The following is a 16861-nucleotide window of genomic DNA, read 5'->3' as shown; positions in this document are numbered from 1 at the left end:
TTGATATAGTTTAACTTGAGATTCTCATCAGATATGGGTTAATATTGGTGTTAAAAGGCGATGTTTGTTTCCATCATGTTGCCGTTTGTGTTTTCTGGCACAGGAAGTGAAGGGTTTGGCCATGTTGTATTTGTTTGGGCATGCGGCAGTGAAGCAGTGCAGGATTGTGGGGTGTTTACCTAAAGCAGAGCAGCAAAGTCAGGAGTCGAAAGGCTAGGAAAATAGTATTGGCAACTATCAGTTATTGGCCGAAATGGCAATATCAATATCTGGCATCAGTCCAGATTTGTACTGTTCCAGTGCTGATTGAGTCTCCAGAAATATTGATCCAAATTAGCGACGGATATTGATCACTGGGTTTATAAAAAAAAACAAAAAAAAAACCTTTCATTCCTGAAATGGTTTTAGCTAGTTTTGTTTGTTGGTGTAACTGGGATTGATGCTGCGTCTCTCCCCTCTGTGGCCTTGTATGGTCAGCTGTGAGCGGATCAGCCCTCTTTCTGAGCTGGCCTCAGGTCAGAGGTCAGTAGCCGCAGTTGAAAAGAGGAGCCAGAGGTCACTGCTGCGCCGCCTCATATGAGCTCAGAAAGCGTCACTGCACTGATCAGACATTTTTGAAGCCAGTTTGGCAGATAGATCGGTAGATGCACGTACCAATCCGCTGGATTTGGTATTAGGCGGTTTTCTTGTGATCTGGTCGGGGAAAAAACGGTTTTCATTAAATGCATCGAAACTAGACTAGACTTCTGCCATATTTTTTATCTTTAATTACAACATCAACAAGCATATACCTTAATTCACTTTGTTGAGCTTTAATGCACGAAATAATCTTGTTCTTTCATTTTTGCAGGAAAAAGAAAAAACTAACCTGTATTGAGAGAATATTTCCCCTATGTCATAGTACTTATGAAGAGGAGAATTAGGAATCTCTGTTGGCCAGGAAAAGCCTATTAACGCATTTCCAGTTCATTATCTGGTCATTACATATGTGTAACTGAGAAATGTGACCCTCCACTACTAGTTTGGCTGGAAATGTTAAGCAGGGTCAGGCTGACATACTGACACACATCTGACACAGAAAAGACTTGTACGCCACCATCCTTTTGCCCTGCGTCAGCATTCATTCCTCTTGGTTTGTTGCACCTTTAACCTGTACCAGCTGCATACACGCACTCCGGTTTTGCTGCAGCTGAGGGAGGTGTGGGGGATTAGTTAGCCACCGAACGGGCTCTCTTGGCCAGTTGGCTGTCACCGTCAGCTCGGTGCTTTTCCAATCAGCACATTCCTCGTTCTCCAGACAGGCACAGGGAGACGGTTTTTTGGCAGCGCGCTCACTGGGTGGGGTAATGTTCATATCCTGTCCCCTGACCTCAGATTACACACACGCACAGTTACTGTACTGTTTTGCTTGTTCTTGCACTCGAAACACCACATTCTTACTCTTAATGCGCACAGCTTTTTCCTTCTGTTCGGAATCAGCTGTTACAGTCAGTCTTTCAGCCCAGAGTCCTTCAGTTTCCTTTCCGCTCGCCGTCAGCTGCAGAGCCAGTGCCAATCCGTGCCTGTTGTGCCCCACCAACAAAGACTCTCTTCTGTCAGCGTTAATGACTGTCCTCCCCCCCCCGTCTTTCCATCTATCCCTCTTTTTTGTTTTCCTCCCTCAATGATGCCGCTTGAGCTACAGATCTGGGCTTGGTTTGACCCTCGTCTCGAACAACAATGATGCTCCAGTCTGCTATGATCAATATGCTGCTGATAGATGGCTCATTCTCTGGATGTGTTTGAACACGCAGCCAGCCTCTAGCATGGTTAAAACTTTAGGAACCCACACTTTTGTTGGCATGTTTTCCTCCTGAGTGTGTGCACCCAAGGGTAAACACCAAACTGAACGACAAAGAGCCAAGCACAGAATTGCTCACTCCCTCTCTCTGAAAGGGTCTGCCTTTTTTTTTTCTTTTTTTTTCCCTTCACAACAGTCACTCCCTCTTCCTCTATTTCTTATGATTTCGGTGTTGTGAAACCTTTAAGAGAGAATCTGAAGTTACAGGATAACTCAGACCTACCTCACAATGGGAATCTACGTGCTCCGTTCAAGAGGCGTTCCCTTGATGATTTTGACGTTTCTTCGGACAAATCCTGAACTCTTGTTCATAGTAACATGAAAACTTTTGGAATAAACACTGTGTGGGACTCTCCACAGAGCCCTAATAGATCCCACCTCCCTGCATTCTGTCTGCTGAACTCTGGCACTCTACGCTCTTATTTTCTTTCCATTGTTGTTTCAAACACTCGAGGCTACATTTCTTTCCCCACCCGTGGCCCTTAGCATGTGTTTATCACCCACTCTCACACAAACTAGCTTTGACTTGGTAGATATGTGGTTCTGGAGACTGGTGAGAAAACTCTTTCCCCTCTCAGCAGGCCGGATGAGGGTCTCCAGTCATTGTGGAGTAGGTGTCAGAGGATTGGGACACCTTGTATAGCTAAAGACAAAAGGAGGAGAACAGCAGTGTAGGGATTGGAGGATTGGGATTGTTTGTCTGTCCTAGAGGGGTTTGTGTTGGTTAACTGGGCAGGGCGTGTTTGCCTGCATGTTTGCTGCACAAGCAAGCTGTGTGTTTTGGGGTACCAGAGAGGTGGACTCTGTCATACCTCTCTTGCCATCTACCAGACTGAGTCAGCTGTGAGAATCTTGCACAGTCCAAGGCCGAATGAGGGAGGAGAGAGTGCTGGAAGAGATAAATGACCAAATTGGTTTGTGATACTCCCTCACATGCACTAATTTTGTGGCGGAGATGCACATTCAAGAAATTTCGGACGATATCCAAAAAACGACTCGCATAGAGGAACAGCATTGTAAAACTTGGGGTCTCTTGTTACAATTTTTAACAATTTATATTTGGAGTAAAGCCATGTTGTGTGTGTGAGAGAAACCAGTTGCTGCCGTATATTAAGACAAACTGGTTAGAGTTGAGATTTTAGGTCATCTTTAGCATGACTCGGTGGTAGCTTTGCATAGTGTTCCTTATTAGTTAACTACCTTGTTTTATATATCATATTTTGTTATTATGTTTTCCATTCGACTAAATAAGTTGTCTTATATTAGCGATTAGCACGATCATTGTTACTGAACATCAGCTTAAAATCTATTTCTGTTTGAAGACTCAAGAGAATGCAGACCCTTTCTTTACCTCTTGAGGTTTCCAAAAGGCTGCCAATGAATAGATGACCATTCTGATGGCAATATTATTGACATCACTACACCATTTGTTTCCCAATCATCTGTGGTGCCGGATTTTTTTGTTGTTGTTGTTGTGATCCTTCACACCCTGGTTTGGGTCAGACGCAAGGTATTGAAAGGTAAAAGGTGCCGCCATATTGTAGTCCCAACTTCTCCGACTTCTTTAACTGGAACGCTGTTAACTTGGGTGAGTCGTCATTCCCAACTCCAAATTTTGACTTCCAATTTAACTGGAAGGCATCATAAATCCAGCATGTTCCATGACACAGAGGCTGATAGTTTAAAGAGAAAACAGCATCGTTTTGCTGTACTTTGAGTCTTACTGTCTCTCCAGCTGGAAGACTAAGTTTGCCAGCCAACATTTTGAAGTATTTTCTTGCATCTCTAAGAGCTGAAAACAGCCAACTTTGAGTCTTGGCGTAGAAGGGTGTTATAAACATAACCAGGTGGGTCTTGGATTATTGGTTAAGATCAGATTTTGTCATTTCTCCTTCTGAGGCAATGACGCTTTCTCAGTGTCTAGGTCTTGCTCCGTTTTCTCCAAGTCTCCCGGGTCTGTCATCGTTCTCGTCTACCTTCTGGAATCACGGTTGGGTTTCATTGCCTGGAGGAGCTGATCATTTTCTAATCATGTTTGTTCATAGCGGCTAATGGAGAGCCTCACAATGGTGTTATCTCTTTGTGTAGCTGTAATTAGACTTAGCTGGCAACATGTGGAGTTCAGAAGATTTGCTTCAAAGAGGATTAATAAAATGACTCAGCTGCTTAAATGTGTTAACTAAAGCAAAATCCCTGTGTGTGTGTGTGTGTGTGCGTGCGTGTGCGTGTGTGTGTGTCAGAGGAGTGGCCTGTGTGCGCAGTTGTCTGGTGTTTGCGTGGTAATTATGACTAACATGACGGTGTGATTTTGCTGTCCTCTCTCCTAGGTGACATCACACAGAAGGGCTATGAAAAGAAAAGAGCCAAGTTGCTGGCCTCCTACATCCCTCAGCTGCCAAGTAAGACCGGTTCTTCATTCTTTCTCTGCGATTATTCCTCATGTTAGATCTGAGATGTCCTTCCTCCAAAGTCTTGCTATGACCTCTTTGCTATTTTTGAGGCAAAAACTTGATGTAACTGCATCAAAGTGAACTCATCAAGTACTCATTTCCCCAAATTGAAAGGACGGTAGTTTACTTAAAACGTGACCTATGTTTTACGTAAAGCAACCTTTATTGTTTTTCATGTTGAGTTGATTTATAAAAAAAATCTTTTTTTGTGTGTGTTTTAAGTATTCTCTCTTTTAGTCCAAAGGAATTTCTGGATTTCTGTGGCCCCCTAGTGTCCAAAAGTGAAGCTGCATTTTCCATATGAACAGGCAGCCTAAGAAGAGCAGGAAGCTCTACAGTCAAATCAGCACTTCTTTTCGTCTTTGTTTCTATTAAATTAAGTTTCTCTAGGGACTCAAAACAAAACAAGTTTATAAAGTTTTTATAAGAACGTAGATTTATTTGTAAGTTGTGGTTAAAAAAACAGTTTTTTCTACAAAGAAACACACCACATAAAGGAAAAAAAAAAAATCTCATAGTTTGCTTCCTGGAGGCATTGTTTTGCTTCTCTCTACTACTGATTTCATTCAGATGTGGAAATTGTTTGCAGATGTCACATGATGACACATAGAAAAGCATTTTATGATTTAAAACACTGCTCATTCCTATGCCGGTTATTAAAAGCCGCTGTGGAGGCCATGATATGTGTCACAGACCCTCGCCCTAATCATGCTGCCATTGTTGATGGTTCACAACATTTCAGCCACTTATCTCAAGTTGGTTTTGGATCATAGTTTCCTCACGCTACAGTGAGACTTGCTGATTCGAAATCCAATCTGCTGAATGTCTTTCATTAGCTGCTGCTCAAAAGGGTGTCGTTTCCTTAGGAAGAACTGCACCACAGTAGCAGCATCATGGAAAAATGTCCTGTTTTGGTGCTTCATTGTAAGCTATGTCATGTTTAAAAAGAAACACTGAACTCACTTTTGTTTTTAGTTCATCCTTGGCCTCATTTAGCTTGTGCTGCCACCTCATTCTTGCTGAATATTCATGCCCGAAGGCAACGAGAAGACCTATATGAATCTAAATTTGAGTGCTCTAGTACTTGAAGCATATTTCTTAAAGTGACCGTTGCGTTCTGTTGTGTGGGTTTACGGTACGAGTTTAATGTCAGTGCAAATAATAGAAAGCCTTGTTTACCTGAGAATTAACTTTGTTTTGCTCAAGATGTCTCTCAAGAATTATTTTATTCTCAAACTATACAGTCTATATTGCATTTACTCCATTTAAGTATAAACTGCATCGCTAACGATGCTGTGTTATTGTTACCTACATGTTGCCATGGTATTATGCAAAGTGGGTGTGCATCCTGTCTGTGTGTAGCAAGGGTGACTTCACTCATTTGCCTTTTGTACTTTTGCAGCTTTAATTTATTTATTTATTTTTTTCACATGGCTTTTTTAGTTCACAAATGATCAATTTTAGGGTCTGGAGCAAGAACATATTTCATATTTAAATTCTTAAATGTAATTTAAGTCTTAAATATACCCAGATGTTCAATACTAGGTCTAAAATTAAGTGTTAAATTTGTAATTTTCTAATACTGGTAAAAACAATTACCATACATAAATAAAGGTAATAAAACCAATTTAAACAAATGAAAATAAATTATTTCAATACATTTCTAATAAAATACATGAAATAATATAAATACAAATAAATTAACACAAAAAGGCATTCGAGTCACATGCTGAAAGCTGTTATATTTAACATACTTTTAACTTTTGTCAAACAAATCTGTAATCAAGTTTCTTTGATGTAAATGTTTAAGTCCCTTTGCCATTGAGCTTTTATTCACAGTTTATTTAGGCCTTTTATTTAAATAAAAGTATCTTCGAAAACCACAAGAAGTCCTAAATTTTACTTACAAAAAAAGCCTATATTTGACTTACACATATGTGTCGTACTTTTCTGTAACCTGCTCAGATGTTTGGGGAAGGAAATATTTGACTATATTTGATAAATGTAATGTGTTATTAGCCAAAGGTCAGTCAGGGTTGTTTTGGTTTAATCAGGGGTCATGATGATCTGTCTCAAGTCATTTGGTTCGATTTTTATTTATTTATTTAAAAAAATAATCATTTATGTCCATAATTCACAAGAATCAAGAGAAATAAATCAACATTTATTTGAAACTGTTCACTCTCTCATACTTACTTACTTACCTCTGTTTTCTAGAAGCGGACCTTTCTCTGCCAGACGTCCAGCCTTCCCCAAGCCACAGTGCCAACCCCAGCCCAAGTCCTGAGGCCCCGGGCCCCTCCACCTCCTCAGCCTCTAGACACCATCGTGCACATCGCAGTGGAGGGGCCAGAGATGAGCGCTACAGATCAGGTGCAAAGCTCACTACTGTTGCCTCACAAACTCTGCAAAACACCGTCAAGCCCAATTGAGGCCGTTAATGCACCGTTTTGTCTTAATGTCTCGCTCTGTGAATTCTTTCTGTTTAGACATCCACACAGAAGCTGTGCAGGCGGCTCTGGCTAAACACAGAGAGGAGAAGATGGCGCTGCCCATGCCGACCAAGAGACGCTCATACTTCGTCCAGTCTCCCATAGATAACTGCACACCTCCAGGTAAGATTAAATGCCTCTTTGTTTGGATGTAGCAGCTTAAAAATACGTTGGCTGAGTAGCCAGTTAGACCACAGATAAACAAAAATGTAAGCGCAAGGAGCTATAAGGAACACAAAGTCAGATATTTGGGATTACTGACCAGACGGATGTGGTAACCCACAGGATGCTACTACTTTTAAGGAACTCATGAACTAAACTGATTCTAAAGTAAGATTCAAACTGAGATGATGGATTATTGGAGAAGCGCTGGGCCCACAGCTTCAGCAGTGTGTGTTTAGGTGAATGAGGGTAGGTGAGACTCCATAAGCACCAAGAAACAAGCCTCATTCGTTGGGCAACAAAGTTATATAAGAAGTTATATAAGAAGTTAACAAGATTTATAGTGAAAATTAAGAAGAAACAAAACACTTAAACAGCAGTCAGAAATGCCTGATGCATTTGACCAATTGCCACAGCCTAATTCCTGATCCTTTAACTTTTTATTTTTGTATCTATCCTGTGTGAAAGAGTGAGCAGAAGGAAGCCATTGTTGAAAGTAGGAGATCCTATTTTCAGTTTTACTAGAGCCTTGCTGAAGATGCAGGAATCGCATGTAATGACTTGCTCTGGTCTAGGGCTGAAACGATTCCTCGAATGGTTCGAGTACCTCGATTACTAAAATTCCTCGAGGAAAATTTACCTGCCTCGAAGCTTCGTTAATTTATGTTTTATTAGTTAGCGCACCGTGTTCCGGCCGGGACTTCATTTGCGTTGCGCGGAGCTCTCACTTCCGCCTCTGAGTTGTTGACAAAAGCTAAGTCTCAGCGGCATAAAGTCCAATCTTCAAGATTGGCCCGTGGGGATTTTATTGATTGATGATAATGCCTGACTTTTTATCGTTTTTGGGGAACCAATAAGCATCCTTAAAATGACTGGGGGAATGCCTGGAGTACGGCAGCATTTCTCCTCCGGGGCTGCTGGTTGAAAGCGAACGGCGGGAAGAGCGCTGAGGTGAGCGGATAGACTGAGCAGGGCGGGCGGCTGAGTAGCTGATGCTTACCGTGTAAATGTAGCTTTACCGACGAACCGCACAATAAATTTCATATCCCGGTCTGAAGAAACGGGTGGCGGAGCGCATCGTACATGGCTGGTAGATGAGTTTCTGAGTGTGACCAGTGAAGGTGTTGTAAATATCCCGTATTGCTTCCCCCGTGTTCGTCCCCCGGTCTAACGGTTCGTCAGTCCGCTGGTCTATTTCCTCCCCTCCATCCATCTTACGTTCGTTTATTCGCCCTCTCCTCCCACTCCAGGCGGCATTTCCCGTATTTTCAAACCCAAAGCGTGACAGGTTAGGTGGCAAGGTGAGTTTAATTAATCTATTAAACTCACTGAAGATGAATACATAAACTAAAAGCTGGATTGTAGACATTTTTATAAGCATATTTGTGAGCCTGCCTCTTTGTTATTAAATTCAATATAATTTCAGATTTTTCTATAACTTTTCTTCTGGTTAACTTAGAAAGTGAGCTATTATTGTTACAGGTTAGTTTTCTAAGCTACAAAAAAGCAACTGTTAGGGATGCTCAAATATGAAAAATTGGACTGATATTGATATCTGATAGTAACATTGGTATTATGCCAGATTTACCAATATTTCATTTTATAATTTTTTTTATCCGATTACTCGATTAATCGTAAGAATAATCGATAGATTACTCGATTACTAAAATATTCGTTTACAACAGCCCTACTCTGGTCACATGAAACAAATTAAAATGTTTTGGTCTACATGCAAAATGGCACATGTGGTGGAAAAACAACACATCGCAGTGAAAACGCCGTTCCTTCTGGACTTTGGAGGAAATGGATGGAGCCAAATATGGAGCTGTAAGAAAACCTGTTGGGGTACGGACAAGACTAGTGACTGGGGTTCAGGACAAACTTAAACATTCAGAACTACATTGGAGTGGTTCAGATCTGAGCATGTTCATGAGTTAGAACGGCCCGGCAAGCCCAGGTATTAATCCAGTTAAGCTCCTGTGGCAAGGTTTAAAAATAAATGTTATCTATCCAGTCTAAGTTTGAGCCGTCTTGCGAAGAAGAACGGACAGAGTTTTCCATCTCCAGATGCACAAAGTTGGTAGAGACGTAAGTCTTGCATGTAAAATGGTGGTCCTGGAAAGGATTCACTTGGGCAAGCTGAACACAGATACAAACAACGCAGATTTTTTGTAAAAAAAAAAAAACATTAAAAGAGAATGTAAAAATAAATTTTTTTCTTGTTCTCAGATACATCCTCTGCATCAGAGGATGAAGGCTCGCTGCGCAGAAAGGCGGCTCTCAGCGCCATGCTCGCCCAGACCCTCCAGAGCCCCGATTACTGGATCAACCGCTCCGTCCAAAGCTCTTCCACTTCCTCGTCTGCTTCCTCCACCCTCTCCCATGGAGAGCCCAAGACTCAGCCTCAGCCCCAGCTTCAGCCGGGGGCCTCGGTGCTGGCCGACGTCCTGGCCCACACGCGCATAGGTACACCTCAGCCGCGGAGACGGCGACGATTTCATGGTTAAAAATCCATTGATCAGGTTTCGCCAGTGATGCTTTCCGTGATCTCCACCGATAGAAAACAGCGTCCCCCCAGACGTGACCTCCTCCACTCCACAGGAGAGAGGAGGATCCCGAGTGGACCTTCCTCCAGCCATCAGGGGCATGAGCCGCGGTCAGAGCCGCTCCAGCATGCTGGATACAGCTGACGGTACACTCACACATGCCAGGATCTGTACGAAATGCCCGTCAAGGGACTCGTATGGGGTCAAATCCGGAACCTGGGCTTACTGTCGTCTGGTTCTTCCTTTAATTTGTGGGATTTGCTACTGGTGGGATTTGCTATTGTCATGTTGTAATTGTAACAGAGGAGTGATTTCTTCCTGTAATACTTTGACAAAGTGGTTCTAAATGAATGTAAAAACTCAGAGGCAAAATGATTTCACAGTGTGGTGAATGGTGCTAATGACAGATGTTTTGTGTTCTTTCTTTTGGGTCCATTAATCCTGTCCCTGTCTTGCCTTTGATTTAAAAAAAGGAAAAAGAAAAGGTAATATACAACAAACCCGGGGAAGGGGAGGGATGCTGACGAGGCCCCGACCAGCTTGCTTTCCAGCATCTTTTTCCATGTTTGTCTGGTGTCTTAGGTTTAGAAGTAGAGAACTTTCTGTATTTGGTTTCTCCTAAAAAAAAAAAAAAAAAGTCGTCCAATCTTTGTGTCTCCTTCTTCCCTTTCGAATCCTTCCTGCTGCTGATTCTGACGCTGACTGTGCTAGATTGTAGCGTTCTGCCTGCGTGAGAGATAAAGTAGACATGCGTGTTGGGGCAGAACTGCATGCTTGTTTCCATCCCCGGCTGTTTGCCTGGGTTCCTGACTGATTCTTGGTGTTTGTCCAGGCGTGCCGGTCAGCAGCCGGGTGTCCACCAAGATCCAGCAGCTGTTGAACACTCTTAAGCGGCCCAAACGGCCGCCGCTCAGCGAATTCTTCCTCGACGACTCAGAGGAAATTGTAGAAGGTGAGTCCAGTCAGGGAACAGGGGAACATTGCTTGGATTGTCAAAGTTGGTTTTACAAAAGTGTACAATCTGTTGGAGGTGTCCTTCTGTTCTGAATGTCTTAATTTTTAAGTCAAGCATGAACACGGTGAATGTTCATGCCGAGCTAATAAACACGTCTTTAGCTGGGAATTGGCACACATTCATTTTAATAAATGTTTTCTTGCTGTTCTCCCCTCCTTCATGTCCAGTTCCAAGGCCAGATCCCAACACCCCGAAGCCCGAGGGGCGTCAAATCATCCCGGTGAAGGGAGAGCCTCTGGGAGTGGTCAGCAACTGGCCTCCCGCCCTGCAGGCCGCCTTGGCCCGATGGGGGGCCACGCAAGCTAAGAGCCCTGCCCTCACTGCCCTGGACATCACTGGCAAACCCCTCTATACACTCACATATGGTGAGTGTTGACGATAGAAACTTTAACTTAATTATTTGTTCAATTTTTGCTCCCCAAACCCACGTTGACGTGTTTGTTTTTTGTGTCAACTTTATCCAGATTTGATATTTATTACTTGTATATAAACTGGTTGTTTGTCGATTTACCTTAACGCAATGGTAAAAACAAATATACTTGAAGGAGTATAAAAACTTGTGCACCTACAGTGCAGTTCATGCACTGTGCAGCTACGGCGCCCTTTTCACTTTCTCCAATAATAAAACGGCATTTTCCCTCAGGCAAACTATGGAGTCGCAGTTTAAAGCTGGCTTATACTCTGCTGAACAAACTGGGGACGAAGACCGAGCCTGTCCTACAAACTGGTGATCGGGTAAGAGATGATCAGAGACTCATCTGTACTAAAGTCTAAAAGGAGCACAGAAATGAGACATTTTTCTGGCTCCCAGGTGGCGTTGGTGTATCCAAACAGCGACCCTGGGATGTTCTGGGTGGCTTTCTACGGCTGCCTGTTAGCTGAGGTCATTCCTGTCCCCATCGAGGTGCCGCTGTCACGTCAGGTAAATATTTATGCAGATGCTTAAATAAACTACCCTCAAGAGCCTTGGTTATTTTAGATGTTTGAGTCCCTCAGTTTAGCAGTACGTGCGTCTGAAAATGGTTTTTTCATTCCCCTGTGTAGGACGCAGGCAGCCAGCAGATTGGCTTCCTGTTGGGCAGCTGTGGTGTGAGTTTGGCGCTGACCAGTGAGGTGTGCCTCAAAGGGCTGCCCAAAACCCCGAATGGGGAGATTGTCCAGTTCAAAGGTCAGCAAGCTCAAAATTCGAAAGACGACATTGTCCGATTAAGACTTCAACAGTAAACACTTAAAGTTTTCCAAGTGCTTTATTTTCTGACGCTCGTTTTTTGGGATGTTTTTCCCAGGATGGCCGAGAATGAAATGGGTGGTCACCGACACAAAGTACCTGACCAAACCATCCAAAGACTGGCAGCCTCACATTCCCACCGCCAACACGGACACAGCCTACATAGAGGTGACCTAAGAGCAGGAAACCTGCTTAATTCTGCTTAATTAAGAGCATCACTTAGAGGTTGTGGTTAACTGGTGCCTCTCCACTTGCTTAATACATCAGACTGACATTTGTTCACCTGTTTCCGTCTGTGACAGTATAAAGCGAGTAAGGAGGGAACGGTGATGGGAGTTGCCGTTTCCAAGATCGCCATGCTGACACACTGCCAAGCCCTGACTCAGGCCTGTAACTACTGTGAAGGTTAGAACTGCAACATATGAAACTTCTCTCTCTCCTGCTTTTTTTTTTTATTTTATTTTTTTTTAAATTTGTATCACCATCAAAATCTGAAGCTAAAACATGACGTTTCCAACACAGGGGAGACGCTGGTCAACGTGTTGGACTGCAAGAAGGACATGGGCCTGTGGCACGGCGTCCTAACGGTGAGGCTGGTGCATCTGGGATGTTTCTCACCTCCGCACTCGGACAAATAATAAAAACTGACTGTGTGTGTTTGTTTTGTCTTGCAGAGTGTTATGAACAGAATTCACACCATCACTGTGCCGTATGCCGTCATGAAAGCCTGTCCCATGTCCTGGGTGCAGAGGGTGCACATCCACAAAGGTTCAGACTGTTTTTTTTAGTTCATACTTTCAGTGTCGGCTTTCATGTTTGTAGTTTTTATGCATCTTTTTAAAGCGATTTGGATGTAATGGTTTCAAAATCGACAAATATTGGGTGTGGCGGTGGCGCAGGGGTAAAGCATGCGACCTGTTGACCTTTGCTGAATGTCTTTCCACTCCCTCATAACGTATTTTCCTGTCCACTCACTGTCAAATAAAGGCCACTAGAGCCAAGAAAACCTTTAAAAAAAACATGACAAATATTTGCCTAATTGCTCACAGGTTCAACCTTTTTACTTCTTCTGTCTTTGTCTTGTAGCACGGGTTGCCTTGGTGAAGTGCAGGGACCTTCACTGGGCCATGATGGCCCACAAGGATCAGAAGGACATCAACCTGTCTTCTATACGAATGCTAATAGTGGCTGATGGGGCAAATCCATGTGAGTGACTTCCCCTTTGTAGCAATTGAAAATCAGCAACGTGGCAGTTTCAGGCAATGTTTTGTTGATGTTGTCCCCCCGTCGTTCGCTGTCAGGGTCCGTCTCGTCATGCGATGCCTTCCTGAATGTGTTCCAGTCTCACGGCCTGAGGCCGGAGGTCATCTGTCCGTGTGCCACGTCCCCCGAGGCTCTGACCGTGGCCATACGCAGGTATGAACATCAACAAGCTGAATCTGATCTGGTAGCCCTAAAAAGATCAAATTATTCTTCAAAAGTTGCCAGACGAATAACTATTATTGTCACTGCGTGAATGGAGTTACTTCAAAAGTGTGTTTGAAAGTAGACTTGCTCAGTTTTGAGATCATCTGAGATTAATCTTGGCTTAATTTTGGAGAAAGCATCCAGTGAAACATTTTGAGTATATGTTCTGTGCATCATTTTTTATTATTATTTTTTTTTATTCCCGTCTTCTCTGTAGACCTGGTGCCCGTGGAGCTCCTCTCCCAGCCAGGGCCATCCTGTCCATGGGTGGGCTGAGCCACGGCGTCATCAGGGTCAACACGGAGGACAAGAACTCGGCTCTGACCGTGCAAGACGTCGGCCACATTATGCCCGGAGGTGAGCCCCTGCAGCTGGATTTTACTCTGCGTTTTAACCGTTTTCTTTCTCGCACACGTAGATTCTAAACATATTCAACCCCAACGTTGGCACCGTGCCGTCTGTTCCAGCTCTGATGTGCATAGTGAAGCCAGACGGGTCGCCGCAGCTGTGCAAGACGGATGAGATTGGAGAGATAGTGATCAACTCTCGGGCTGGAGGAACGATGTACTACGGCCTTCCTGGTGTCACCAAGAACACATTCGAGGTCTTTCAGAGTTCAATGTTTATTTTTGCTTATAAACTTGTTGCCTCTGTATTTTATTCTTAAAACATCCAGCATGTCAGTCTTCAGTTTTCTTACCAAAGAGCAGATCGCAGGTGGATGTAAATTATAAAATGAGGCTGTGATCAGTGCTAAACTAACAAATATTGTTGCAAATATTGTCTTGCTAAAAATCATCAATTTAAAAGAGTCACAGACATCATGAACTCATTAGACTAATATATGATGTGTAACATATTAACAAGAAGCTTTCTACAAGTATTTCCTTTATCTTTTAAAAGTTATTTTATTACTTTTACTGTACTCCAAATGTTAACTCTGGAGTCTTTCTGGCGTTTTCTCTTCAGGTTATCCCTGTCAACCAGGCCGGAGCGCCCATAGGAGAAATCCCCTTCGCTCGGACTGGTTTACTGGGATTTGTGGGACCGGTAAGGAGCAGGAGTTTCTCTGTTGGAGGAAAAATGAAGCTTAAATGTCTCAAAGTAAAAAAACAAAAACAAAAAAAAAGGATCGTTAATTCCAGCGGGAGTCACATCAATAAAAACTAAAGATCCCCACCTCCTCCATTCACTTTTAAAAGAAACCTGACATTTCTCTAAGCTTGATGAGGATATGAAGTTGATTAGCAAAAGTAGTCAGGGATCTGCTGAAGAGGTGGAGTGTAAATAATATAATATCATTTGACGTGAAGTGTTTGTGCTTACGATTGACCTTGTTCTGAATGTCTCATTTATATCATTGTTAGTACAGAGACGTTATATCATCTACTGTTTTCAAAGGAAGTTATGGCAAATATGGTCAGATAGGACAATGTGTTGTTACATTCTTTCCCATTATATATAAAACAGTACTGCTATTCCCTATTTTATCACACTAGATCCAAGTGCTAATCTGTGTTTTTGGGAAGTAATTGGACTTAGTTTTGCACCTTCTCACTCATTAAGATGATTTTTACACCTCCACATTAGGATGAATGAAGTCCTGGTTAAAACTGTGTATTCTCTTCTCTTTGCTCCTCAGGGGAGTCTTGTGTTTGTTGTGGGGAAGATCGAGGGACTCCTGATGGTGAGCGGGCGACGTCACAATGCTGACGACCTGGTGGCCACCGCGCTGGCAGTGGAGCCTGTCAAAACAGTTTACAGGGGGAGGTACGACTGCTGCCGCTGCTGCTGCTGCTTGAGACCCACAGAGACCAGTCGCCGTTCGTGTCTTCCTGTGCAGTTCTCTCAAAAGAACGCGTCAATCCTGAAAATTGCGCTTTTAATTGCCACCAGGTTGTTTTCATGTCAACAAGCGATGGCTAAAGGTGTGTTTTGGTGTCTTCCACTCAGGATTGCTGTGTTCTCAGTGACAGTGTTTTATGATGAGAGGATAGTGATCGTGGCAGAGCAGAGACCTGACGCCAGTGAGGAAGACAGCTTCCAGTGGATGAGTCGAGTACTGCAGGTAATTTACTACATCTGGCTCCACATCGAGCATCGAGTTCATCCCCTATAGGAACTACAGGGCTGGGAGATGATTTTTGCTCCCTTGCAAATTCTTTCTGTCTTGATTTTTTATTTTTTATTTTATTTCACACTTTTTAGTCTTTTGTTTCAGTAAACTAAAGTTTTAGCAAAATTAATAAGTCACATCAACATCCTTTTTTTTTTTATACCCTTCTTAAGGAAATATAACATTAAATATGTTAATTTTGCGTCCTGCAGGCCATCGACGGCATCCATCAGGTTGGCCTTTACTGCCTCGCTCTTGTGCCAGCCAACACCCTCCCAAAGACTCCGCTAGGAGGAATCCACATCTGTGAAACCAAGCAGAGTTTCCTGGACGGTAACCTGCATCCCTGCAACATCCTCATGTGTCCGCATACGTGTGTAACAAACATGCCCAAGCCTCGACAGAAACAGCCAGGTGAGCCTTCATCTTTTACAGCCTGTAATCTGTATGGCACTGTGGCTAATAGATGATAATATTAGCATGTTCAGTTCTGATCCATTTCAGTCGTTTTGATTCAGTTCTGTTATATATTTAGGTAGTTACTTTGGTGGGGATTTGAGCCCAAATTTGTACTAGGGAGTAGTTTTGTGTGTAATCCGGCAGTGTGACCTTTTATTTGTGCTCATTGTAGTTTTCGCTCTCGTTTCTGGTCTCCTCAGTGGATGTTGGTCCGGCTTCTATGCTTGTTGGGAACCTGGTGGCGGGGAAGCGGATCGCTCAGGCCACGGGCCGAGAGCTGGGCGTGGTGGAGGATCAGGACCTCACTCGAAAGGTAACACTCACAGACTTATGTCGCTATTCAACACAATGTCAAACAGGAGTGTAGGAAGACTTTGTGGCAGAAGATCTTGCTGTTTTAAGCCGCCACAAAATGTCTTTCCCAGTTGCAGCGTGACTTTAATCTGAATGTAAAATACTTGGTCAGACATGAATTAAACTTTTGTCTTCTGCTTACCCTTTCTTTAAGCACAATTTATGATTGGTTAAATTTACTTTCAGCACTTTTTTTCAGCTACAATATCTGTTTTATAGCTTTCACTCTAGAATAAAGGGATATTTCACAGATTTTATGAAATCTGAACTTTATCTTTCGTCATCTCCGATTCAAAATTAGTGAAGTTTTTAGAATGATTAAACTTAAGCAGATATGTATTGCCTTTACTTTATTTGTAAAAGATAATGTGTGTGTGTGTGTGTGTGTGTATATATACTGTAGATAGATAGATAGATAGATAGATAGATAGATAGATAGATAGATAGATAGATAGATAGATAGATAGATAGATAGATAGATAGATTGATTGATTGATTGATTGATTGATTGATTCAGGCAAAATATACAAGTGTCCTGTGATGCATATCTAAGAATGCACAGATCTAATCCTTTCTGACATTATTCTCTTTTTATGCATTTGCTGTTTGTGGGGAAAAAAAAACTTCCCATGGCTGAGATCCAGTGATCTTTCTCAGTGCGACACATGCTGTGTGTTAATGACTCTGATGTGCATCCAATGACTCATCTTAGTGTTTCCAAGAGGTTTTTGA

At 42.7% G+C, this 16861-nt stretch overlaps 1 protein-coding gene across 1 annotated transcript in view; it reads left to right on the top strand.

The window, feature by feature from the left end:
* The window catches only part of dip2ba (DIP2 acetate--CoA ligase B (putative)a), a 50485-nt gene that overhangs the window by 22067 nt on the left and 11557 nt on the right, over positions 1-16861 (top strand). The window contains exons 2-24 of the mRNA XM_014982238.2: positions 4168-4239; positions 6508-6663; positions 6780-6905; positions 9174-9410; positions 9505-9636; positions 10323-10442; positions 10673-10870; positions 11149-11240; positions 11317-11427; positions 11550-11673; positions 11792-11901; positions 12036-12138; positions 12256-12320; positions 12408-12501; positions 12820-12939; positions 13035-13149; positions 13418-13557; positions 13668-13804; positions 14170-14250; positions 14843-14970; positions 15154-15268; positions 15529-15730; positions 15976-16088. Of these exons, the coding sequence (XP_014837724.2) occupies positions 4168-4239; positions 6508-6663; positions 6780-6905; positions 9174-9410; positions 9505-9636; positions 10323-10442; positions 10673-10870; positions 11149-11240; positions 11317-11427; positions 11550-11673; positions 11792-11901; positions 12036-12138; positions 12256-12320; positions 12408-12501; positions 12820-12939; positions 13035-13149; positions 13418-13557; positions 13668-13804; positions 14170-14250; positions 14843-14970; positions 15154-15268; positions 15529-15730; positions 15976-16088 (2891 nt within the window). The remainder of the gene's footprint in view (positions 1-4167; positions 4240-6507; positions 6664-6779; positions 6906-9173; positions 9411-9504; positions 9637-10322; positions 10443-10672; positions 10871-11148; positions 11241-11316; positions 11428-11549; positions 11674-11791; positions 11902-12035; positions 12139-12255; positions 12321-12407; positions 12502-12819; positions 12940-13034; positions 13150-13417; positions 13558-13667; positions 13805-14169; positions 14251-14842; positions 14971-15153; positions 15269-15528; positions 15731-15975; positions 16089-16861) is intronic.

The sequence above is a fragment of the Poecilia mexicana genome, unplaced genomic scaffold, assembly GCF_051168715.1.
Source record: "Poecilia mexicana isolate PSO_F unplaced genomic scaffold, ASM5116871v1 scaffold_7, whole genome shotgun sequence".
NCBI classification, from domain to species: domain Eukaryota; kingdom Metazoa; phylum Chordata; class Actinopteri; order Cyprinodontiformes; family Poeciliidae; genus Poecilia; species Poecilia mexicana.
The sequence above is the reverse complement of the archived record's forward strand: the minus strand, read 5'-3'. Positions and strand labels throughout refer to the sequence as shown.